The 20,468-nt window shown below is 40.5% G+C and overlaps 1 protein-coding gene across 1 annotated transcript in view; it reads left to right on the plus strand.

Moving 5' to 3' along the window:
* Positions 1-522: 522 nt before the first annotated feature.
* Positions 523-20,468, plus strand: part of agap3 (ArfGAP with GTPase domain, ankyrin repeat and PH domain 3) — a 121,400-nt gene continuing 101,454 nt past the window's right edge. The window contains exon 1 of the mRNA XM_042428803.1: positions 523-1,384. Coding sequence (XP_042284737.1) covers positions 1,015-1,384 — 370 coding nt within the window. The 5' untranslated portion in view covers positions 523-1,014. The remainder of the gene's footprint in view (positions 1,385-20,468) is intronic.

Genomic DNA, 20,468 nt, shown 5'->3' on the forward strand with positions numbered 1-20,468 from the left:
CAAATGTGTGCACGTGCATGTCCAATAAAAAGGACCATAATACCTCTAGCAAAATATACCCCTTGCTTGTTTGTTGAGCTAAATGTGGTTTAGAAATATGTTGTAAGATATAAAATGGAAGATAAACATGCAGTATTTTTGCATTTTTTGCATATATATATATTGCAATCTGCGCGCGTGCACGTGCGCGTGCACTCGTGTGAAAGTGTGGATGTGTGGGCCTACAACATGAGATATAGTACTTAGGGGGCTTTGATCTGACCGCGACAATAACACCTCACAATAAAATGCTACTCCCAGTGTAATTGCAGCATCTACATTTGTATCTTGCAAGCAGCCAATTTTTATATTTATTTTTTTTGCGGTTGCATAACTGTCAGGTAGGTTATTATAATGATGTGCACGTTGCGATTTTCTCCCCCCCCCCCCCCCCCCCCCCCTCCCCACTTCCCCCCACCACCCCTCCACCAAATCCAATCACACCCTCCCCCATCTCAAGTACAATTACGTGATGGGTGACGTTTCAGCATGCGGAGGAGGGCGCTGGGCAGGGACCACTTGGACCAAAGAGGACTAAACGCTATTTCATTTCAGCGCAGAAACAACGCATTCAAGGCAGTGGACCAGGGCGCCTTGCTGAAGCCTAGCCCATTGTCTCCCTACAAACAGAGCAACTAAGGAAACGGCTTTGACCACAACAGCGGTGTAGCCCATAAAGGAGTGTCCAAGTGGTAGGCATTGCGGGTTTGTAAGCCACAGAAAAAAGGGCCCTGGACAGATCTGGCCAATAACGGAAAATGAATCACAGTCAAGTTTTAATAATATGAACAAAAGCCGCGTTTTGTTGCAATTGGCGACCAACTATTGATGCTTCTGCGCCGATCGTTTTCCAGACCATCAGTTCGCGCGGACTTCTTTTGTTCGCATCGCTTGAATCCTAAATCCTAGTCTGCATATTTGTGTTTGCCGTTGTAAAAAAAAAAAAAAAGAGTTAGTCGCTCCAAAAACGCCAAGATGAATTTTCAGTCGAGCGTCCCAGTGTCCGGTATCTCGCAGCAGTCTCAGCCAGCCATGCCCACTCCAGGAACGGTCCCGGCTCCCGTTCCCGTCCCAGTGCCCCAGTCCATCCCGTCCCAGTTTGGATCCGGATCGTCTGCAAGCTCAGGGGCTGGCCAGTTCGGTTCGGGGACTGTTTCGGGGCAGGCTGCCCAACCCGGCCCAGCGGGCTCGCAATTTGTTTTGTCCAACTCAGCGGCCATCAGGGCAGAGATCCATCGGTTCGAGTCTGTCCATCCGAACATTTACGCAATCTACGACCTGATCGAGCGCATTGATGACCTGGCCCTGCAGAACCAGATCCGAGAGCATGTAATCTCCATTGAAGGTGAGTAGTGGCGGTGGGGGGGTCATACTGTGTTTTCACTATCGTTTGGTGCCTTTCATTCATTTAGGGCTAGGGGGAAAAGGGGGTTTATGTGTGTGTTTAGAGGGGGGTCTCCTTCTCATCCTTTTATGCAGACTGGTAACACTGTGGGCGCATAACAGTGTCAACAATCACACTTTGAGGTTGGGGGCGTAGCCGATCTCATAGTCCCTGTTCAAGTATTGAATTGCCCTCATGCACTGCAGTGTTAACAATAAAATATTCAGTTGCACTCACAACAGGCAGCTTGTGCAATTGTAATTAGCTCTCTCTAAAAAAATGGTTCTGCTGCTTAATGGGATTTGATAAAGAGGACACTGTCTTCTCAGCATATCCACTGTTAGGTCTGACCTCCATCCTGATATCCTGATATATATATTTTTTCTTTAATTCAAACCCCTGTCAGTGATACAAGGCTGCCAAATGTGAAATAACGTGTTACATGAAACTAATGATTGCCCTGAACAATGCAGAGGCACATTCACACAGAGAGAGAGAGAGAGAGAGCAGGAGAGAAGAAATAATAATGTGCCACTAGAAATGGACATCATTAGGTTTGTTATAAACTCACTCAGTGGGCATATTCTTATTTCATATTGTTACTACCTGTGCGAGGAAGGATGACCGTGACTGTATACCTGACCTCACGGGTATTTGGAAGGCTGCACGAGCTTCAAATTCAACTCAAGATGATGCGCTGTCAGATGTGAGTGTCTTAAATGATGGTAGTGGTTTCTTATGTGTTTCTCCCTGCTACTCATCCATCCATGTATCTGATCAGTGGCCGTGTGACATAGCGGTGAGTCTACTGTACGACAGTCAGTGTACTGTCCGTCAATATCAGCTGTCATGGGTCTTCAGAAGGATTGCAGGAGCCCTGTAAATGTCAACATTTGCGCCAGTGGTTCCAATCCTAACTTAGGTAGCATTATCTACATTTGTACGCATTTCTTATGGTTAAATTGAAGGAATCTATATGCAGTTGGTTTTGAAAACATCACTCATAGCAGTCATTAAAATATACCAACATATGCAATTGTTTAGTTATGTATGTTACATTGGAAGTGTGTGTAAAATAACACTCAGCAGTGTTATTGGCTAGTAGCTGACAAAGATACAGAATGATTATTTTGTTATCATTTAACAACTACAGTTCCCATGAAGTTCTGACAGTATGCCAATAGCAAAGACTCATGGGATATGTTGTTAAATGCTGATAAAATAACCACTTAATGCATCTTTAAGGAAAATAGGGCAAATGATTGATGTAATGTTTGCTTTAACATAGATTAGAAATACAAATATCCATGGTTATCAGCAGGCCTCAGGATTGTCAGATAAGTTTTTGAGAATATTTATGTTATCAGGGAACAATCAGTATATGCAGTCAACATTGATAATGCATCAGGATGTTCGATCTTTAACTGTCAAAGACACAGCAGGGACAGATTTGGTACTTTTGGTTTTGCTTTTGATGATTTTTGAACAATCTGTTTAGATTTTTACCTGGATTTACATGCTACAACATACACTAATGGTTTTCAGAAAATCTTAAGGCGGGATCAGACTGTTATGATGGGACAGATCAGAAGAAAAATTAAAATCATCTTGATGTGAAAATAAAGCATCAACTGGTGGGCCTGTGGTGTCTCAGTTCAACCTGAGACACCGACCGTTTTTTCTTTTTTTCTCTGATGTCTTAGGATTGTTACATAATTTTCTCAATGAAGGCATGTCTTTATTTTGTATCTTGATAGGACAACACTGGAGCCTTTTATGAGTTATCTCTTAGATGTGCCTTTTTTAAAAAACACGAAGGTTATTGCTCAGTTCATTCTCAAATCACTTTTGAACCAAATAGTTTGTTTCTTCCTCCTAAAGAATTGCCAGGAAAACTCCACCTTCAGGATGTTTCCACTGTTCGATGTCATACATTTGGAAAACATTCCAGGTGTCATTTTGTGATGTTGAACTTTACTTTTATGGTAAGATCCACTCCATCAAGCTGGTGTGTCAAATTTCGTATTTTAAGGATACAATGTGACTATATAAATAGATTGATATCCAGGCAACTAGTTCATGAACATTGAGCAGAGTAAGAGGTACAGTGGCAAATGTACAGCATGTGGCTGCATTGCATGTATTGTCTGTTTGGGTTACTACTCTTTCTCTCAAAAATATTAGAAAGAAGCCCTTGTTTTCTTATTGCATGCTAAGGCTGGTGTTTATTATTGACGTTTGAGGCTAACTATGATATCACATTGTCTGTATATTTGGTCAGGCATCGTTGGGAATGAAAACAAAACTATGATTGTTGCATTGTGTCCACACCTGCAGGCTTATACTAAGTGTTAAACTGGAAAATATTAAACCCCAGAGGAAAATCTGCTACTAAGCAGCAAGACAGGCTCAGAGATGTATCTATTTAGCACATTGTTAATAGGTTAAGGTGTGCTTTGCTTTTACATGTGTGGAGAATGTTGTTGAATTGATATTTCTAGATCCTGCATAATGGCATACACTGTATGTCAAAAAGGCAGATTTTGGTATCCCTCTCACAAAAACATTAGCTTTGATGTACATTCTGGTGCTTTTTCGTGCTGTTAAATGAGATGCAGTCGCCTTAATAACTGTAACTTCGAGAGGCTTTGAAGAACTGCAACAGGAGACATTGGCCGACTTGCCTTCACCTGCACTGTGGAACTGCAGATCTGTTCCTCTTCAATCTTGCATCATTGCGGAGTCTGTTGCTAAGGAACCAGTGGCTCATGCATTTAGCTGGAAATGCTGAAGAAAGAGTGAATAGAAATGACAGCCCTTACAAAATGAATTCCCATCGTTACTAAGGTTTCCCAGTTGTTCTGTTGATTAATAAGGCCTTCATATGACGATGACACACCGTGCTCATTTATGTATATGTGTGTGTGTGTGTGTGTGTGTATGTGTGTGTGTGTTATTCCTTCTGCAGTGATTGATATTCAGGACACTCTTTGGTTTCTGTGAGCCAATTCATATTACAATTCCAAATAGCATTTTAGAAGAAGGGATGGCTTGTTTTTCTCGTTTCTCTTTTTTTAAAACAACGTCGGTGAATAAAGGATTACTGAAGCTCTTCAATTAAATGAGCATGTAATTCAGGATAAGCTGTAAGAATGACCCGGTCGGGAAATGTGCAAGCCAAATGGCAGTGCCAAAATATAGAGAAACACTAAGTGGTTGGCCAATAGGATTCAATGGTAAAGTCTTGAGGCTTTTGCCGCTAATCCAAGAGTCTTGGATAAGGGACCTAAAGTTGATGACATATGACCCGGATTATTGAGAATGTTGATGCTAAAATGACTTCCTCAGGATTAGGTGGTGGGGTCGCTGGTGTGGCAAACCTGTGCTTTATCAATGGAGCTAAATTAAAAGGTACAATTGTCTGGTCAAGGATTTGGCCTAAATGTTCTCCAATGCCTTTGTTAGCAGACCTTTGTCCATAATTTCGGAATGAGTCTAGGACTAGTCTTCATCTCCATGTAGACACCTATATGTACACTTTGTAACTGTGACCAGTGATGGATAATATTCCACAGTTAATTGAAACTAGTCGGACACACTAACCAACAGATTGACTCACATTAACTTGCTGGATGCTGCTACAGCAAATCGAAGACAGAATCAACCATAATTACAAATCAATCATTGATTCACTGTATAAAAGAAGAGAAAAATCTAAAACATATATGAAAGATTTAGGTGAATGTCATTAAACAAAGAATAAATTACATAATCTGTTAAGAAGTTTGTTGAGTCTACATGGAAACATCAGTAATGAGTTGGTAGCCCTGTCTTCTTATTGACAGCCAAATCTCTTAATTCTCTTGATATTCCAGTGTTCATCATCACATCAGTTACTTGCTAGTGGCCATCTTGAAACCTCTTTGAGTAACATTGATGATGCAGCAGAAACTTGAAGTTTGTTGCAGGGGAGTGTTCAACTGCCAACCGAGAAAGGCAAATCCAGCGGAGGATTGCACCATAGCAGTGGTAAAGAGATAGCAGATTAAACTAAAACAGTATGCGCCTGAGTCACACGTTGTCATGGGGAGAATAAGGGAAATAAATAGCAGCATAAAAGCATCTGCATCACCAGAGTGTTGCAATTAAGGCACAATGTGCTATGCATGGTTGGACAAAATGTTTTCTTGCCCTTCACATGTAGACGTAATTATTGGGAATTACATTCTACAGAGTTAGAGATATTCTTACTTTGTCCTTAAAGCTTGCCTAAGTGGGAAATTACAGTGTACTTGATACACAAGAGTTGAGTTCAAATAGCTAAGCTAATGAATACCAAACATCTGGCAAGACATTGGATACCATGCCCTTGCTGCATAATTAATTGTTTGGAATAGCAGATAGGTTAATTTATTCAGAGGAAAATATTATTTGTTAATGTGGGTTTTACTGACTCCAAACTGGATCAGGAGCTAGGAGAGGAGGTTGGTTTTTACATGGTAATATCGCTGTTTACACCTTGAACCTCGAGCTACAGTTGGCAAGTGGTTTGTTCAGGGAGTTGATTGGTAGGAATATACATGTGTCCAGGTTTGTAAGGAGAGTAAAATCCAGATCACTGAGATGGAGATGGAGATGGAGACAGCTGGTGAGGCGGTATCTGTAACGTGATTTCCAGTATATTTTTAGCTATTCATTTCAATGTGGAGGAGTGTTCCATTAACAAGACTATGTCGTGGGAATAGTTTGGTTCTTTTTGCAAAGGAAGTTCTGATTGCTACCCTAATTTATACTCTTATCAAACTTATATAATATTCTCTAGTTTTTAGTTCTTGTGTAGGTAGTATAAGAGATATGTGGATATACGCAGGTATATGAAGTATAAACGCATCCTTAGACTGTGTAACATGACTGGCATGTACAGCAAAGGTCAAGAATTCCCCAGATCAGTGATAGATGTTGTGGCTTAAAGGTTTGACTCTTTCCTGTGTTTTTAGCCTCAAGGTGGCATTGTACTTTCTCAACAGCGGGTTATGATTTCAGGACACTGACCTGTGTGTGTTTTTGGTGATATCCTTGAGCCAAGTATTATGATGTTACATTGTTGTAATGTTATCTTCTACATTCAGCAATAACCGTTTCTCTCAAAGCTGCAAAAGCTCACGCTGACATTCATATTTCCATCTGACAGCCCAATGTCAGAGCAACGCCGGTCAAATCCACTGATACTCAGAGGGGTGCTTTGGATTTCAAGAAAGGACTAATAATTCTGCACAATGGGACGTTGTGTGCTCAAACAGCAATAGGGACGACACAGAGAGATACAAAAAGCACACAGACTGAAGCCTGAGAGCTCTCTGTTGGCATTGCGTGGCACCTAAGCAGCTTCCTGGTACACACTGTGTCTCTCTTGCAGTCAATTGCCAAGGAGAGCATGAGCAGAGTGCTCATCTGCTAATCACAAGCAGAGCATGATGATAATGCATCTTTTCCATTGCTGCTGAAGCGGGATTAATTTCCTCATGACCACTGGGATGTAAAACTCTGAAATATCTTAATTAAGACTGTTATCATTGACCACATGGGGTCATGGTGTAGCAGAAAATATGTATAATACTGCTTTTGTAGTTTAAATAATCATGGTGGGAAAATGGACAAGATTAATAATCATTCATTAAACATGAAATAACAGACTGGGGCTGCAGAGGGTTTTGAGTTTGAGGTGTGTTTGAGTGTGTGGTTCAGGGGTTGGAATTTGATTTGGTGAACTGGGCTTACAGTTGTCACTGTGGGCCATCTGTGTCAGGAGAATGCCGCTGCTACTTCTGGCAAGTGAAGTCTTCACAATGTGCTCATTATATTTCAAAACTGTATCTGTGAATATGGATTAGAAACTGTTATAGAGTTAGAATGTCAGTCAATACCACCAGCTGCGTTTCTTACACGGTATGTCAATGTAAATTGCTGTTAAACGTGGAATGTTGGTGTTTATAGAATAGCTCAGTAAGTATTTACTAGTCGTAGATCTTGTGCCTAAATAAAGCCTCACATAAATACATCTGTGAAGCATGGAATAGGCCCAACCCTGCCCTTCTTTTTTCATTTTTCTATGTAACAAATTACTTAGAGTGGACAACTGGAGATGATGGTAACTTTAGAAATAGACATTATTATATATTATATTCAGAGGCATTCATCTAAAACACCTTGAATTTCTAGCATTTTGTGAGCAGGAAGTTCTTTTTTATGCCACAACCACAAAACTTACAATATATGTGCATGTACAGTACAAACCAATAACTTATCCTCTTCGTCCCAGCTCTGACATAAGGCCGCAATTATATGCCGCCACTGAACCCTGTCTCGTGCTTTGGCCTGTACTTCGTCCCATGAGAGACCCATCTCTTTCAGTTCTGTCATCACTGTCCTTCACCAAGTGTTTTTTGGTCTGCCTCTCTTTTTCCTCCCAGTTGGGGTCCATATCAAAGCAACTTTAGGTATCCTTTCAATGGGCATTCTCAGGACATGACCGAGCCATCATAACCTGCGTTTCTTTATTTCAAGGGATGTATTCATGCTGCTTGTCTTCCTGTACAGTTCCTCATCTTAGATCTTTTTAGGCCAGTAGATATCGCAGATGTTATATAAGCGGCTACTTTGGAAAACGTCGACCTTTCTCATGTCATTTTTCGTTACTCTCCAGCACTCAGAGCTATACAGAAGGAGGGCTTTAACATTGCTGTTGTAAAGCCTGATCTTAGTTTTGAGGCTGTATTGCTTGGATTTCCAGATGTTATGAAGTTGACTAAAAGCACCTCTGGCTTTGTTAAGATGGGTCTTGATGTCTTTTGGGTGCAATAAGGTGGTCAAATATTATGTATGACAGCCAAAATGTAATATTAAATTTACAAAAATGTCACATGTCACATATTTACAATAACCTTTAGCCAATATACTTTTTAACATGATCAATTACAGGTCTCAGTGCAAATACTCTCTACATTCTTTCCAGCACCAAGTTGCTCTGTGCCACTTGGTTTTTAATCAAATAGTGAGACTAGTCGACTGGTTGGTGAGCATTACTCTATTTATCTAGGTTTGTTGATAACCTTAAGAAACTCTCTTGCAGAAAGTTAGATGGGTAGCTTAATATCACTCTCATTTGTGTGCTAAGAGCTAAAGCCAGATTAGCCTAGCTTAACTTAAAGACTGGAAGCAGGGCTAAACATTTAGCTTGGCTCTCTGTAAAGCTGAAAAATCTGTTTACTTATCTAAATCTTACCTATCAACATGTTGTACGGCATATTGTTTGTTTAATATGTTCACAAATAGAAAGGTAGAACACTCCAAGGAAGTCACCGCTCCTGGATGTTGTTCGCTGAGGTATAGTTACGACACGCAACTCTGAGCAAAACTACAGTTTGTTGTTTTTACTGTACATATTTGTTTGTCAGGTTAAAAAAAATTAGATTTTGAGATTTTGCTTTGAACTCTGGACAAAGCCAGGCTAGCCATTTCTTTCCTGTCTTTATGCTAAGCTAAGCTATCACCTCCTTGCTTTTTCTTTATACTGAAAGCAACAACATAAGTAGTATTGTCCTCTCAAATATGGGCAAGAATGTTAATAAGCATATTTTTTTATTTTTATATTTTTCATGGCCTTGTCACAAGAAACACAGAAGGTTGGGGGGGGGGTGACGTGTACACTTCTGTAATCAACCCTGGGGTCACTATAAATGGCGTGTGTCTTATGCTGTTGGACCTCAAAATGCTCAACTTGTCCTTTTTATAAGTCTGGTATATTTTTCTACAGTACATGTGAATATCTCTTAAAATCAAGAGAACCATACAGATTGCCTACAAAAATACACATTTCACTTTGGTTGCATCTGTGTTTTGAGAAGAGATTGATCCAGTAACTGTAGGTGTAAAGATGTCTCATGTGTCTCAGAGGTCCACAGCACCACTGTCAAGCTTTCAGTTGGGCCTGTTGATGTGATTTAACACGGATTAATCTGAACACCTGAAATGCATATGAAGCTCACATGTCAGTTGCCCAAGTGGGGATTGATAAAGTGTAAGCTTCTCTTGATTTCAAATTCAGCTGGAGACACTTTTAGATCCTCTGTAGCATCTCAACCACCTCTGTGTTGTGCATGGCAAGTATCAAGCTTCGGCCATGTTTAATCCTTGAGAGCTGTGTTGAAAAAACACTTCACATCAGGTTTACGTCACAGGTTTATTCTCGGGAGTGTAGTAGTAACAGACTTTCCTCTGACAGAGGCACTCCAGATAACAACGTTTGCACATGCCTCACTCTCAAAAGACTCCCTGTTTTGTGATCAGCCTATACAGTTTCTCCCCTCTGCAGCCTCAGAACGTTTATTACAGCCCCCATTGAAACGCACTGTGACACTGCACCCGACTCTTGACCACAGGTCAGCAGAGATGAGCTGAACTGGTGAGCTGTAAACAGAGGCTCAGCCTGGGAGGTCTGCAGGGTCAGAGTGCCACTTCTACATCAGCCCTGCTCCCCTCTCTCTGCTGCAGCACCATAGCATTGGCTTATTGAATGTGACGCTATCCTCCACAGCAGAATGTCCTCCATTGTGCCATTGAACAAAGGCTTTCTCTCTCCCATTGATGGACAGCTAATTTTTTTCTTGTGTTCTGAATGTTGATGGGTAGGGGTGAGCTGGTCAGGTTTTTTTTTTTTTTAAGGAATACTATATATACTCTAGACTACGTATACTCATTCTAATCTCTTACGAGCAGAAAGTGGAGGGTTTTTTTTTTCTCTTTCATATTGTGACAATGTTAATGGGTAGCGTGAAGTAGTTCTGATTTAATGTTTTATTAAAGGGAAGAGCCATTGAATTTCTAAGCACGGTTCATTTTGAATGGCTTTCACTAAAGGATGAGAGAATAAGAGCGGTAAATGTTTGTCGCAGCCATGCATGAATCCGTGGTTGTTCAGCATTAAGCAGCCTCATTAGATTTAGATGAAAGAAAGATTGAAAAGAAAGACTTTCTGGGGACATATGGTGACGTAATATGATTGATATTTTTTCTGCTGCAAATATATTGGGAAGTTAAAGGATGTGACTCTTCCAATTAAATTTTAAAGTTATGTGATATGAACTAGGATATGGTGATGAAACGGCATGCTGTATTAAAGGGGGAACTCCACCGATTTTACACATGAAAGTCTGTCTGGGTAGCACTGCTACATATATGAAAAAAGTTGTATGAAGCCTTTTGTAGTTTCAGAGGGAGCTGCGCAAAGAGAGATCGGCAGCGTCGGTTGGAGCTGAAGACTACAAGTTTGAAAATTAAAACAATTTCGAGATGTAGAATTAGAAAGAAGTGAGGTTACCAGACCTCTCTAGCCCGCTACTTGCCTCTGCTTGAGGCTAGTGGCTTGAGGCTACATTAGCTGTTACTAGCATAACACATGAGAATCTCCGACGGAAGTGTGGGCGGTTGAGTTGCATTGTGGGTAATGTAGGCAGCAGGTTTTGACAAGGATAAAGACTGCATGGAATTAAAAAGATAGTATTTCTGATTCTGCTACATCGATTTTGATACTTTTTTTAACTGTCCATCCTGAGTTTGATAGTGTGTGTGTAATGAGTGCAATGTTAAATCGGTGGAGTAATCTTTTAATGTACAATTTATACCCTTTAAATTACCATAGTACACATCATCTTTTCATTCCGTATAAGTAGAGCTGAAATGATTTGTTAATTAATCTTGTAGTTGACTTACAGAGAAGTAATTGACAAATATTTTGATAATTGATCAGTTTAAGTAATTTTTTAAGCCAAAATACCAAACATTCCCTTTTCCCATCTCACTTGTGAGACTTTGCTTATTTCCTTTGTCTTAAATTATAATAAACTGAATATCTTTGGATTTGGAGTGTTGGTCGTGCTTAAAAGGCAATTTGATGACGTTTCCTTTGGCTTGAGGAAATAGTAATTTTTTCTGTTTTTTAACATTCTATTGACCTTTTTAAAAGGTTAATCCAGAAAATAATTAGATTTTTAGATAAGCAGATTATTTATTAATGAAAATGATAATCAGTCGCATCCCTACATCTAAGGTTGTATTGTCTTGTGATATTTCTAATTCCCTTTTTAACATCTTGTTTTGTTTTAAGGCTGAGACAGTCAATTCAATTTTCCTTTCTTCAATGTGTGCATCGCCCATATCCAATGGTGGAAGTGCTCATGTTTCCTGCCAGTGGGGTAGGGCTGGAAGCAGATGGCTCCTGACAGAGGAAGGGGTTTGGAAAGCAGTGAGTGAGCAACAGATGGAAAGGCGCATATGCCTCCAAGTCCCCTCAGCCTGCCAGCAGTCCCGTGACTAACTGTGGGAAGATTCTGGCCTCATCCAGGTTGGGGATGGATAGAGGATCATGGTGAAGAATGAAGTGTCCTTAGAATAGAAATGGTTATCTGAGACCATTTTGTCTCTGGAAATTTAACTGGGGAAATTCAGATCTCATTTAATTGGGGATGAATGGAGAATCATGGCAAAGAATCAACCTGGACCGCAGAAGCATTTTTATGTAGCACCATTTAAGAAGTGCTGATCTGTTCAGCAGTGATCTTGTTCTTTTGGAAAAAATGCCCTGTTGTCCGTTCTCTTTGAAGACAAATATCATACTTTCTGGCCCTCAGGGAGCACATTTTTCTTCACTGTAGAGGAAAATACTGGACAAAAGAAGTGTTGCCTATGTAAGGCCACAATGCTGTAGAGTATCACAGCATACGCTATGTTAGTTATAGCTTTGAGGTTAGAAGTCAGTTACTCCTGACTTTGGAGTGCTTTGTAATTGAGAACACACAGACTATTTAAAGGATGCATGGCTGTGGAAATTCAATGTAATTCCCTTAATAGCGCAGGGACATGTCAGTTTTTCTGCGTCAGACAGTCTTCAAGGATATGCCTTGAGTTTGTTTATTTCCATAAGCTTGAAAATGGCTGGTGGAGTTATTCATGTAAGTCACTGCTCTGTTGTTTGAATGGATTCTGTTGAGCAAAGGGTTGAGGGGTTTTGTTGTTCCTAATCTGGCAGTGTTACTACTACCACAGCCTGACTGAGTGTAAAACCCCACATAAAGGTCTCACCTTCTTAAACTTGTCAAATAAACTTGTTTTAGTGATGATAAAATCAGTTCTACAACTCTTTTCTTCTTGCTTTAGCCACCCCCAAGGGTGGAATCATGTGGTGCATTTGTAGTAGTTAAGGCTAGATATGTATGCAGCAGTATGACATTTGCTCTCACACTTGGCTGTAAATAGAATATCCTTACTGTACGAATAATGTTATTTCTTTTCAGTTTATTTTTCATTGAACTGAAAATAGTTTAAGCATTGTCAGCACTGCTTTTCTGCGGTTAGCCATCTTGTCAGTACAGCTTGTTAAACATGTGCCAGCTGAGTGTTATCACTCAGGTCCGACATTCCTTTAGTAGATGTCACTGTTTTGATGGTGTTTCGACATGTCCTCTGGCCTTGTGTACACTGCCTTCAAAGGGCTCAACTCAGGCAACGTGCCAGGTGCTTGTTTGTCAGTTTATTTTTTAAGCTGATTGTGGGGAAATAGATGTCTTAGTGATTCAAAATGCTTGATTGCACAGTTGGTTTCAATAAAGTATAAATTTGAATCTGCACTGTAGCATCTGTTACTCAGCTTAAGTCTTGATCAAACTGTGATATTTTGGTCACTTGTTTTGCGAATCATAACAAAACTCTGAGGAGGGTTTGTTGTGGAGAGATGTTTTATTCTCTGGGAATCACTAGAGAGGAAGTGTAATGTGACCCCCATTACTGTTTATACCCCCGTTTCCTGCTTTCCATGACTGGAATAACCTAAAGTTGTTCCACTGCTGAATCCCCCTGGCCATGACCCAGGACTAATGTCATGTGGTGGGGTATGTGAACTGCATGTACTACAACCCCTCTAGGAATACAATCACAGTCCCATTTTGGATGCAACAACTGAGGAGTTTTCAGAATGGCCTCTATTAGCACAGCTCCAAGCTGTAAAGATTTACTTCCTGTGGCACTGTGTGGCTGAATGTTGTCCACTCTTTTCATGTCTGAATTTGTATTTCCCCTCTGTGATTTTTTTTCAACCATAGCTTTAACATTAAGGTTTGAATGGACCCTATTGTTAGTGGTACAGAGACCAGATGCTGCCCATAACAGATAACCGCATGATTAATGAGATTCCACTTTAAAACTGTGGAACATTTAAAGTATGAAAACATTTTTCTCTACTTTGCAAGCAAATAATGGCTTGTGGTGAGCAAAAATAATAACGTTAGTGCATTATACCCATGTGGTTTAAGGGTGTAAGTTTATGATTGCATGCTAAGCCTTCATTTTCTAACTGTTATAGAGGCGAAATAGTCTCTCTGTTTGTATGTTACTCGAGTGTGAGAGAGAGCTTAATGACTTCAGTGCTGCAGTATTTTGTATACATATGCATAAATCATGAAAAGGACTGTTAGGAGAGTTGCCCTTTGTTAAAAAAGTAGAGCCTCTGGCAGAAAGACAGCACATTTATCTCAGTGTTCAGCCAGAATTACAGCAGGACCGCAAAATGCCAGGACACAAGAGGCCAACACCAAACATCAGAAAGCAAATGTGAATAAAATCTGAAGAAGTCATTCACAAGAGTCATATTCTTAATAGCCTGCCACTTAGGAGCGATGTTACTATGGAGATTTGGAAGAAAAAAGGTTACCAGAATGCGACGAGCACTATTTTGTCCTTTTTTTAAAAATGCAGCGTTTCTGAGATTCGAGACAGTGCTGTAAACTGAATGACTGTATCGTCCTCTGTGTGAACGGACACTCTGCAGTGCCCATTTGATATAAACCGTTGAGTCTTGCTCAGGGCTGTGTCAGTGCAGCTTCTCCATGGCACCGGTTTGGATGATGAGATTTTCCTCATTGAGGAGTCTGGCATGAAAAGTGCACTGTTCAGCAGCCTGACACTGCTCTCCGAAGATGAGCTCTCTCTCGATTTTGTGTTCGCGCACTGGAACGAACTACTGGCCTCAAATAAAATACTGTACAGTTAAAAAGCAAGAATTATGACACTTGTGTTGCCACATAGTACATCTCAGGGCCCGCTGTGCTCTTGGACCCATTCTGTTGTGAAATTGGACCAACTGGTGTCTAGAGATACTGCACCCTGCTGCTGTTTTAAGGCATAGTGAGCAATTTGTATCCATTTTGCAAGACATTTACAAGACATTTATTTCCTCAGCATATTGTTTTCTTAGTAGCACTGTGCTGTAGACTTGCAGGGCCCTGTGCTATTTGTCCAGTTCTTGCACAAAAACTATGTTTAAAGCAAGAGATAACTCACATTACTCATGTTTGTTTAAGGCCTTTGTGAGGATATTCACACGACTAAATGGTGACTTTTCACATATTTGGCTTCAAGTGATTGTCAGCTTAAAAAAAAAGGTATCTTTTGTTGTGTCAGAATCTAGCATGAAATCTGGCTTTGGCCTAAAAAAAATTGGCTGCTAATGTAGGCCCAAGCTAATTCAAAGCTACATTTTGTCTGTTTACACTATAAAACAAATCTTCCTGTGGCCTCTTCATGCCAACAGGGCTTTTAGTAAATAGGACCCTACCTTTAGTGTGCTGGCGAGTGAGAGCTTGGGCATGATTAGTGGTCCACTTTGAAAACAAATCCTTTGGCCACACTTACCCTCATTGGATTGTCAGATGTCACGTTGGGAAAAGGCCATCTGACTGAAATCTCAGTTTACGCTGTCAGGAGAGACATAGGTCGTTTAGCATCAGCCCCTTGTGTCAGCAGCCCTGAGGACCTGTCCTCATGTCTGAAATGAGTCTTTCAGTTGGGGAGATGGGGAAGTGAATTGTTATACTTTCGCAGTGTAAGAGCACTGGTGATGCATCTCAGTCGGTGGCTGAGTACAGTGCAAATCTGCCAGTGGATGGGTAGGCAGTGGCATGTGTTATATAACACAAGTAGGTGGCTGGAGTAGCTCTGTGTGAGTGTGTGTGTGTGTGTATGTGTGTGTGTGTGGTACTCTTTGGATGTGTTATTTTCCTCACACGCAAGCCTCTGCCCCTGAGGGGGGGGGGTGGGGGGTTGTGGATGCTGAAAGTATTGGAGTGGTTTCATGTGGTGACGGAGGGTCAGGAATTGGGGTTGTGGGGGCAAGTCTGCCGTCTAGGAAGCCTCTTAACACTACTTGTCTGGTAGAATCAATCTATAGCATTTTTTTCCTCTCAGGGTCTCTATAGCCTCAGTACAGATAATTGCCCCTGTATTGCACTCACTGCTGGCTCAGATCCCTTTGTTTGCAGCTGGTTCAGGGCTGGACATCTTTATTTCTGGCAAAGAAGGGATCAGATCTCATCAGATAGAGTGCCCTGAGGGTGGGTCGGCCTGAGGTTGTCTGAGCCTGAACTACTGGTTAGAGTGGATAATTCAGCACGCTATTATTCTCTAAAACATCTAGTGGTTTGTTTGCAGCAGTGCACTTTGTGCAATCACACATGAGGAAAGTTTTAACCTTTCAGTCACCCCTAAACATTCATTCATTTACTTTCTATATCCATTTAGTCATGTGTAGTGTTACAGGGGGATGGAACACATCCTAGCATGCACTGGGTGAAAGGCAGGGAAAGCAGCTTGTAACAAACAGTCTCACACTGACTGACTTATGCATATACAGCTGCAGTTTAAACAACTACTTAATTGATTGATTAATCAGTCAACAGAAAATTACTCAGCAGCAATTTTGATAATTAGTTGTGTTAAGCAAAAATGCCAAACATTAACATTTCAGCTTCTCTGATATGAGTTTTTGCTGTTTCTTTTTCATATGTACGATTAAACTGAATATCAAGTTGTTGAGGACTGCTGGTCAGATAAAACAAGGAAATTAAAGATTCTATCTTTTGCTCTGGGATGTTATAATGGGCATCATTCACCTATCTGACATTTTATAGACAAAAACGATCAATCAATCAATTGCATCACCTCATTTGTTTTTACTTTTAGTTCAATGGTGTGTTGCTTTAATTTCCTGGTATGTGTTTTTGTTGGACACAGTGTCTCGAAAATGCATCTACACGACTGCTGGAAGAAGTGAGCAAGCTATTATATGATGCACTGTGTGAGATAGCTGGTATGCTGATGACTCATTGAAAATTCTTCTGGTTGCATATGACCTTGCTGAGCAATGCAACACCTCAGCCTGCGCCGACTTAAGAACAGGGACAGCAACTGTGCAAACTAAGCCAAACATGGAGTGGTTTTGGATACCTATGAGTTATGGACATACAGTGGAACCAAGAAGAACCTTTGCACACATTCATTTTCCCTTGAAATGGAAGCAGTTTAGTTTGTTTGGATGTTTCTACGGAGGAGCCTTACTTGAACATCCTGGATAGTTTTGTCCTCTTGTGTCCATCTGGAGAAAATAACACCCACTCTAACCAACATTTTTGCTGGATCCCTTGCTTATTAAGGCTTTTATGAAGGAGATTTCAAATGCTTTGTACTCAGAATGTTATAAAATGATAAAAACCTTTTTAGATGTTTCCTAATATCAATCATATTCTGCAAATACATGCAGTAGAGAAGCATAGGTTCCTTTCTACTTTGGAAGCTGAGCTGGTTCAACTGTTTAAATAAAGGTTGCACTGGCTGTAATATTTAGTCTGTCAGACCTGGATGGCTCTGGATAGACAGACAATTACTCTAAATACAGGGCAGTGACATAATGTCTGTTCTGAGTGGCATTTTTTCTGTCAGGTCAAACAGAGGCAGAAGAGAAGAGGGGCTAGGATACATGGAATAGATGGAGAATCAGTTAACTCAATTAAGCATCTGGGCGTCAGCAGATTTTGTGGACTGGAGATCGAACAGCACAACCAGAGATGATCTAAATTCAATAAAGAACATCTCTGATGTGATTATTTTGATGTGATGTCTCTGAACAGTAATGTTGTTTGATATCAGGTTTTGTCAAAAACATTAAGCTGACATGAAAGTGTTGAATTTTTAGGCGATGCTGCTATTCAAAATTGACCGTTTACCACATAACTCCTATGCTGTCGGCAATGAAAAGGTTCTTGAAATACAATCTATCACTAAGCTTCGATGTCTGACATCTTACTTATTTTTGACATATTACAAAAATGTGAAAATGCCAACCATAGCGTCTTGTCCTGGATATGTCTTTGTGATGATTTCATGAATTATTCATGCAATATTTTGACATACATTATTCACCTCCTTTATTGAGTTAGCTGTGACAGATTGCAGTGTCATAAGTATGTATCAACAGACTGTCAACAAAGGAAACATCAATTGCCAACCGAAAACATGGATTATTACTCAAATGAAACAAAACTTATCAGGTGGATGGTCTAGAATTTACTGTGAAAGGTGACTGTGATTATTTTGGCTAGAATAAGAATAATGGAAGATAATAAAAATGCCAAGAAAGCAGATATTTGATGACAGCAGCCCTTAAGAAGTAACTGTCTACATTTGGCAGAATATCAGCTCTGTCCACAGATTTTAAAAATAATATTCTGATATCACTTGTTTATACTAATTATACTAATTCATGGAGCCATAACGTTTGCATGTGGTCACAGATCCTTGGAGTAATGTGGTCGGATGGCATATGTCAGTAAATAGCCTCAGGGGTCATGTATTTGCTGTATTAGGATATACATATAGGCAGATAGATATAATTGATTCATAATGGAAGACACTGTCTTATTGAGTAACCCACTGCTGAACTGATTTATTTTCAATTTAACATTTATTGAACTAATTGATTTTCTTTTCTTTCCTCTCCCTCTTACCCTCGCTGCTGTTGGCCCATCTTGATGAATTCCCTACATGATACAACTCTGCAGGTAAGCCTTGCAAACATAGACCATTACGAACACACACTCAACAGCATATTGTTAGATATCAGGATGTACAGTCACAGCATAATGTTCGTTACATGACACACCAGTGCAGGGTTAGCTAGCCTGGGCTGACTAGAGTTTCACCTTCGTTCTGCTCTGTGGATCCTCAAGCAGACAAGGCCTTGACTTACTGCCCTCTCACCATCAGTACCTCTAACAGCCAGCTGTTATATTGTAGTAGCACCTGTATATCAGTAAGGCTTTGCTTTGTGGTCATGGCTATCTGTGTGTGACAACAGGAACCCTGAGGGTCTCAGGACTCAATAAAGACTGTTTAAGAAGTACCAAATTTTTGCTTTTCATGAGCTCAAGAGCTTTCCTTTCTGAATTCTGACCTTCTTTTTTTCAATGTGCAGGTAGTCCATCCATCTACCCATAAGCCTCCTAATATATTAATATGTTGACTTGGCTGATTTGACTTTCAAATCTGTTTAAGAATCAAGTGCAAATAAGCGGGGCGTGCTACTAAAGCTGCTGTTGTGGGTGCACAGCTGCCTCTTTTTGGTTTCTCTGCTGAATAGATTTTCAGCGTTATTATTTCTGACATATGCTCTGTGAAAGGGTCAGGAGCGTACAGCCCAAGGCTGGGTATAAGCAGGGCAGTACTGATGAAAGGTCTTAAGAACAGGAGGGTTTCTGGATCTTGCAGATTCTTCTGGAGCATGGGGATTGCTCATCGTCATAACCCCCAGAGAGGATCCCAGATGGGGATGCCATCCTCTCAGCTGGCCTACTTCCCTGTCATTTGTAATGCATAGGAATTTGTCCAATCCGCCTGCTCCTCTTCTCTTGCTAAGCCAGCCATGTAATTATTGTGTATATTTTGGCCTTGCTGCAGTGGAAGACACTCTTCTCATGCAGAATTTCCATACGGTTAGGACGCTCGTGCTGTGCTGTACTGTGGGCAGCTGTGGTCAGAGCCTGGCATGGCACGAGTGACAGGAATGGCACAGTAGAAGGTGTTGCTGACGTGATGATGTTATCTGGCAGATGAAAGTTAGAAGAGGAACGCGGCAGTGGAACAAAACTCCAAACCACAGAGACTGCTTGAACACAAGAGCCACAAAATACTGAGCACCGTGAGCCTTTGAAAAACATCAATTTCTCTCCAGTCACCTGCATGACAACAGATGTTAAGCCAATGGGTTTTCTCGATAGCACAGCTTTGTTGATAGCAGAGACTGTCAAAAGCAAGACCTCAATATTGCAGGTCAGCTCCGGTATCTGCTGCTGTTGAAATGATCACAGGTTGGCATGCTATACTGAGGCAGTGGAAATGGGGCAGTGTTCAGTAGTAGTCACTTCACATTTGAAAAGGGAACCCACTGTGTATCAGGAACTGACTGCAAGCTCATGATTTGAGCTTGCATGTGAGTAATTCAGTCATCTGTCACCTGATAACTGTAAACTCACCAGTACAAAGTACTTTTGTATCTGTTTGATATAAGTCATATAAAATATCCTTTGATTTTTAAAAAAAATGTATTTTTATGGTAAAGATATTTTGATTATATCCTTTGATTTAATGGATGAGTTTCGATTCCGAATAGGAAAAGTTTGGAACAAATTTTGGTTTTATTGCATCAAATTATTCGAACAGCAGTTTTTTATTTGCAGTTTCTTATTTTTTTTTCTTATTAATTTACTGATAAAACGTCATTCATTACAGCTCTGTTCACTGTTTATCATTCAGCACTTATACTGGTCTGAGTATTTCATGTGACGTATCAGTCAAATACAACGCCTATGACTGTTCAGCTTTCATTTTATGGACTGATAAAGCTCCCCAGGGTCGCGCTGCAGTTGGTGGTAAGGGTCTGTGGTTTTTGGAGCTGTTTGAAGCTCTGTTTGGCACCTGATGTGGACTTTCTGTTTACTTCCCTTCCCTCATTACTTGCTTTCTACATATTGACACTGACAATGTGGACAATGTGGCAGTAGGTGGCCACATAAACAACATCTAATGTGTGGAATAAAAAAAACTTTTTACTGTGTCATGACTGACGAATTGGACAGTGCACATGTTATGTGATAAATGGTGCATAGCT

This window comes from Thunnus maccoyii, chromosome 12, assembly GCF_910596095.1.
Source record: "Thunnus maccoyii chromosome 12, fThuMac1.1, whole genome shotgun sequence".
Taxonomy (NCBI): Eukaryota; Metazoa; Chordata; class Actinopteri; order Scombriformes; family Scombridae; genus Thunnus; species Thunnus maccoyii.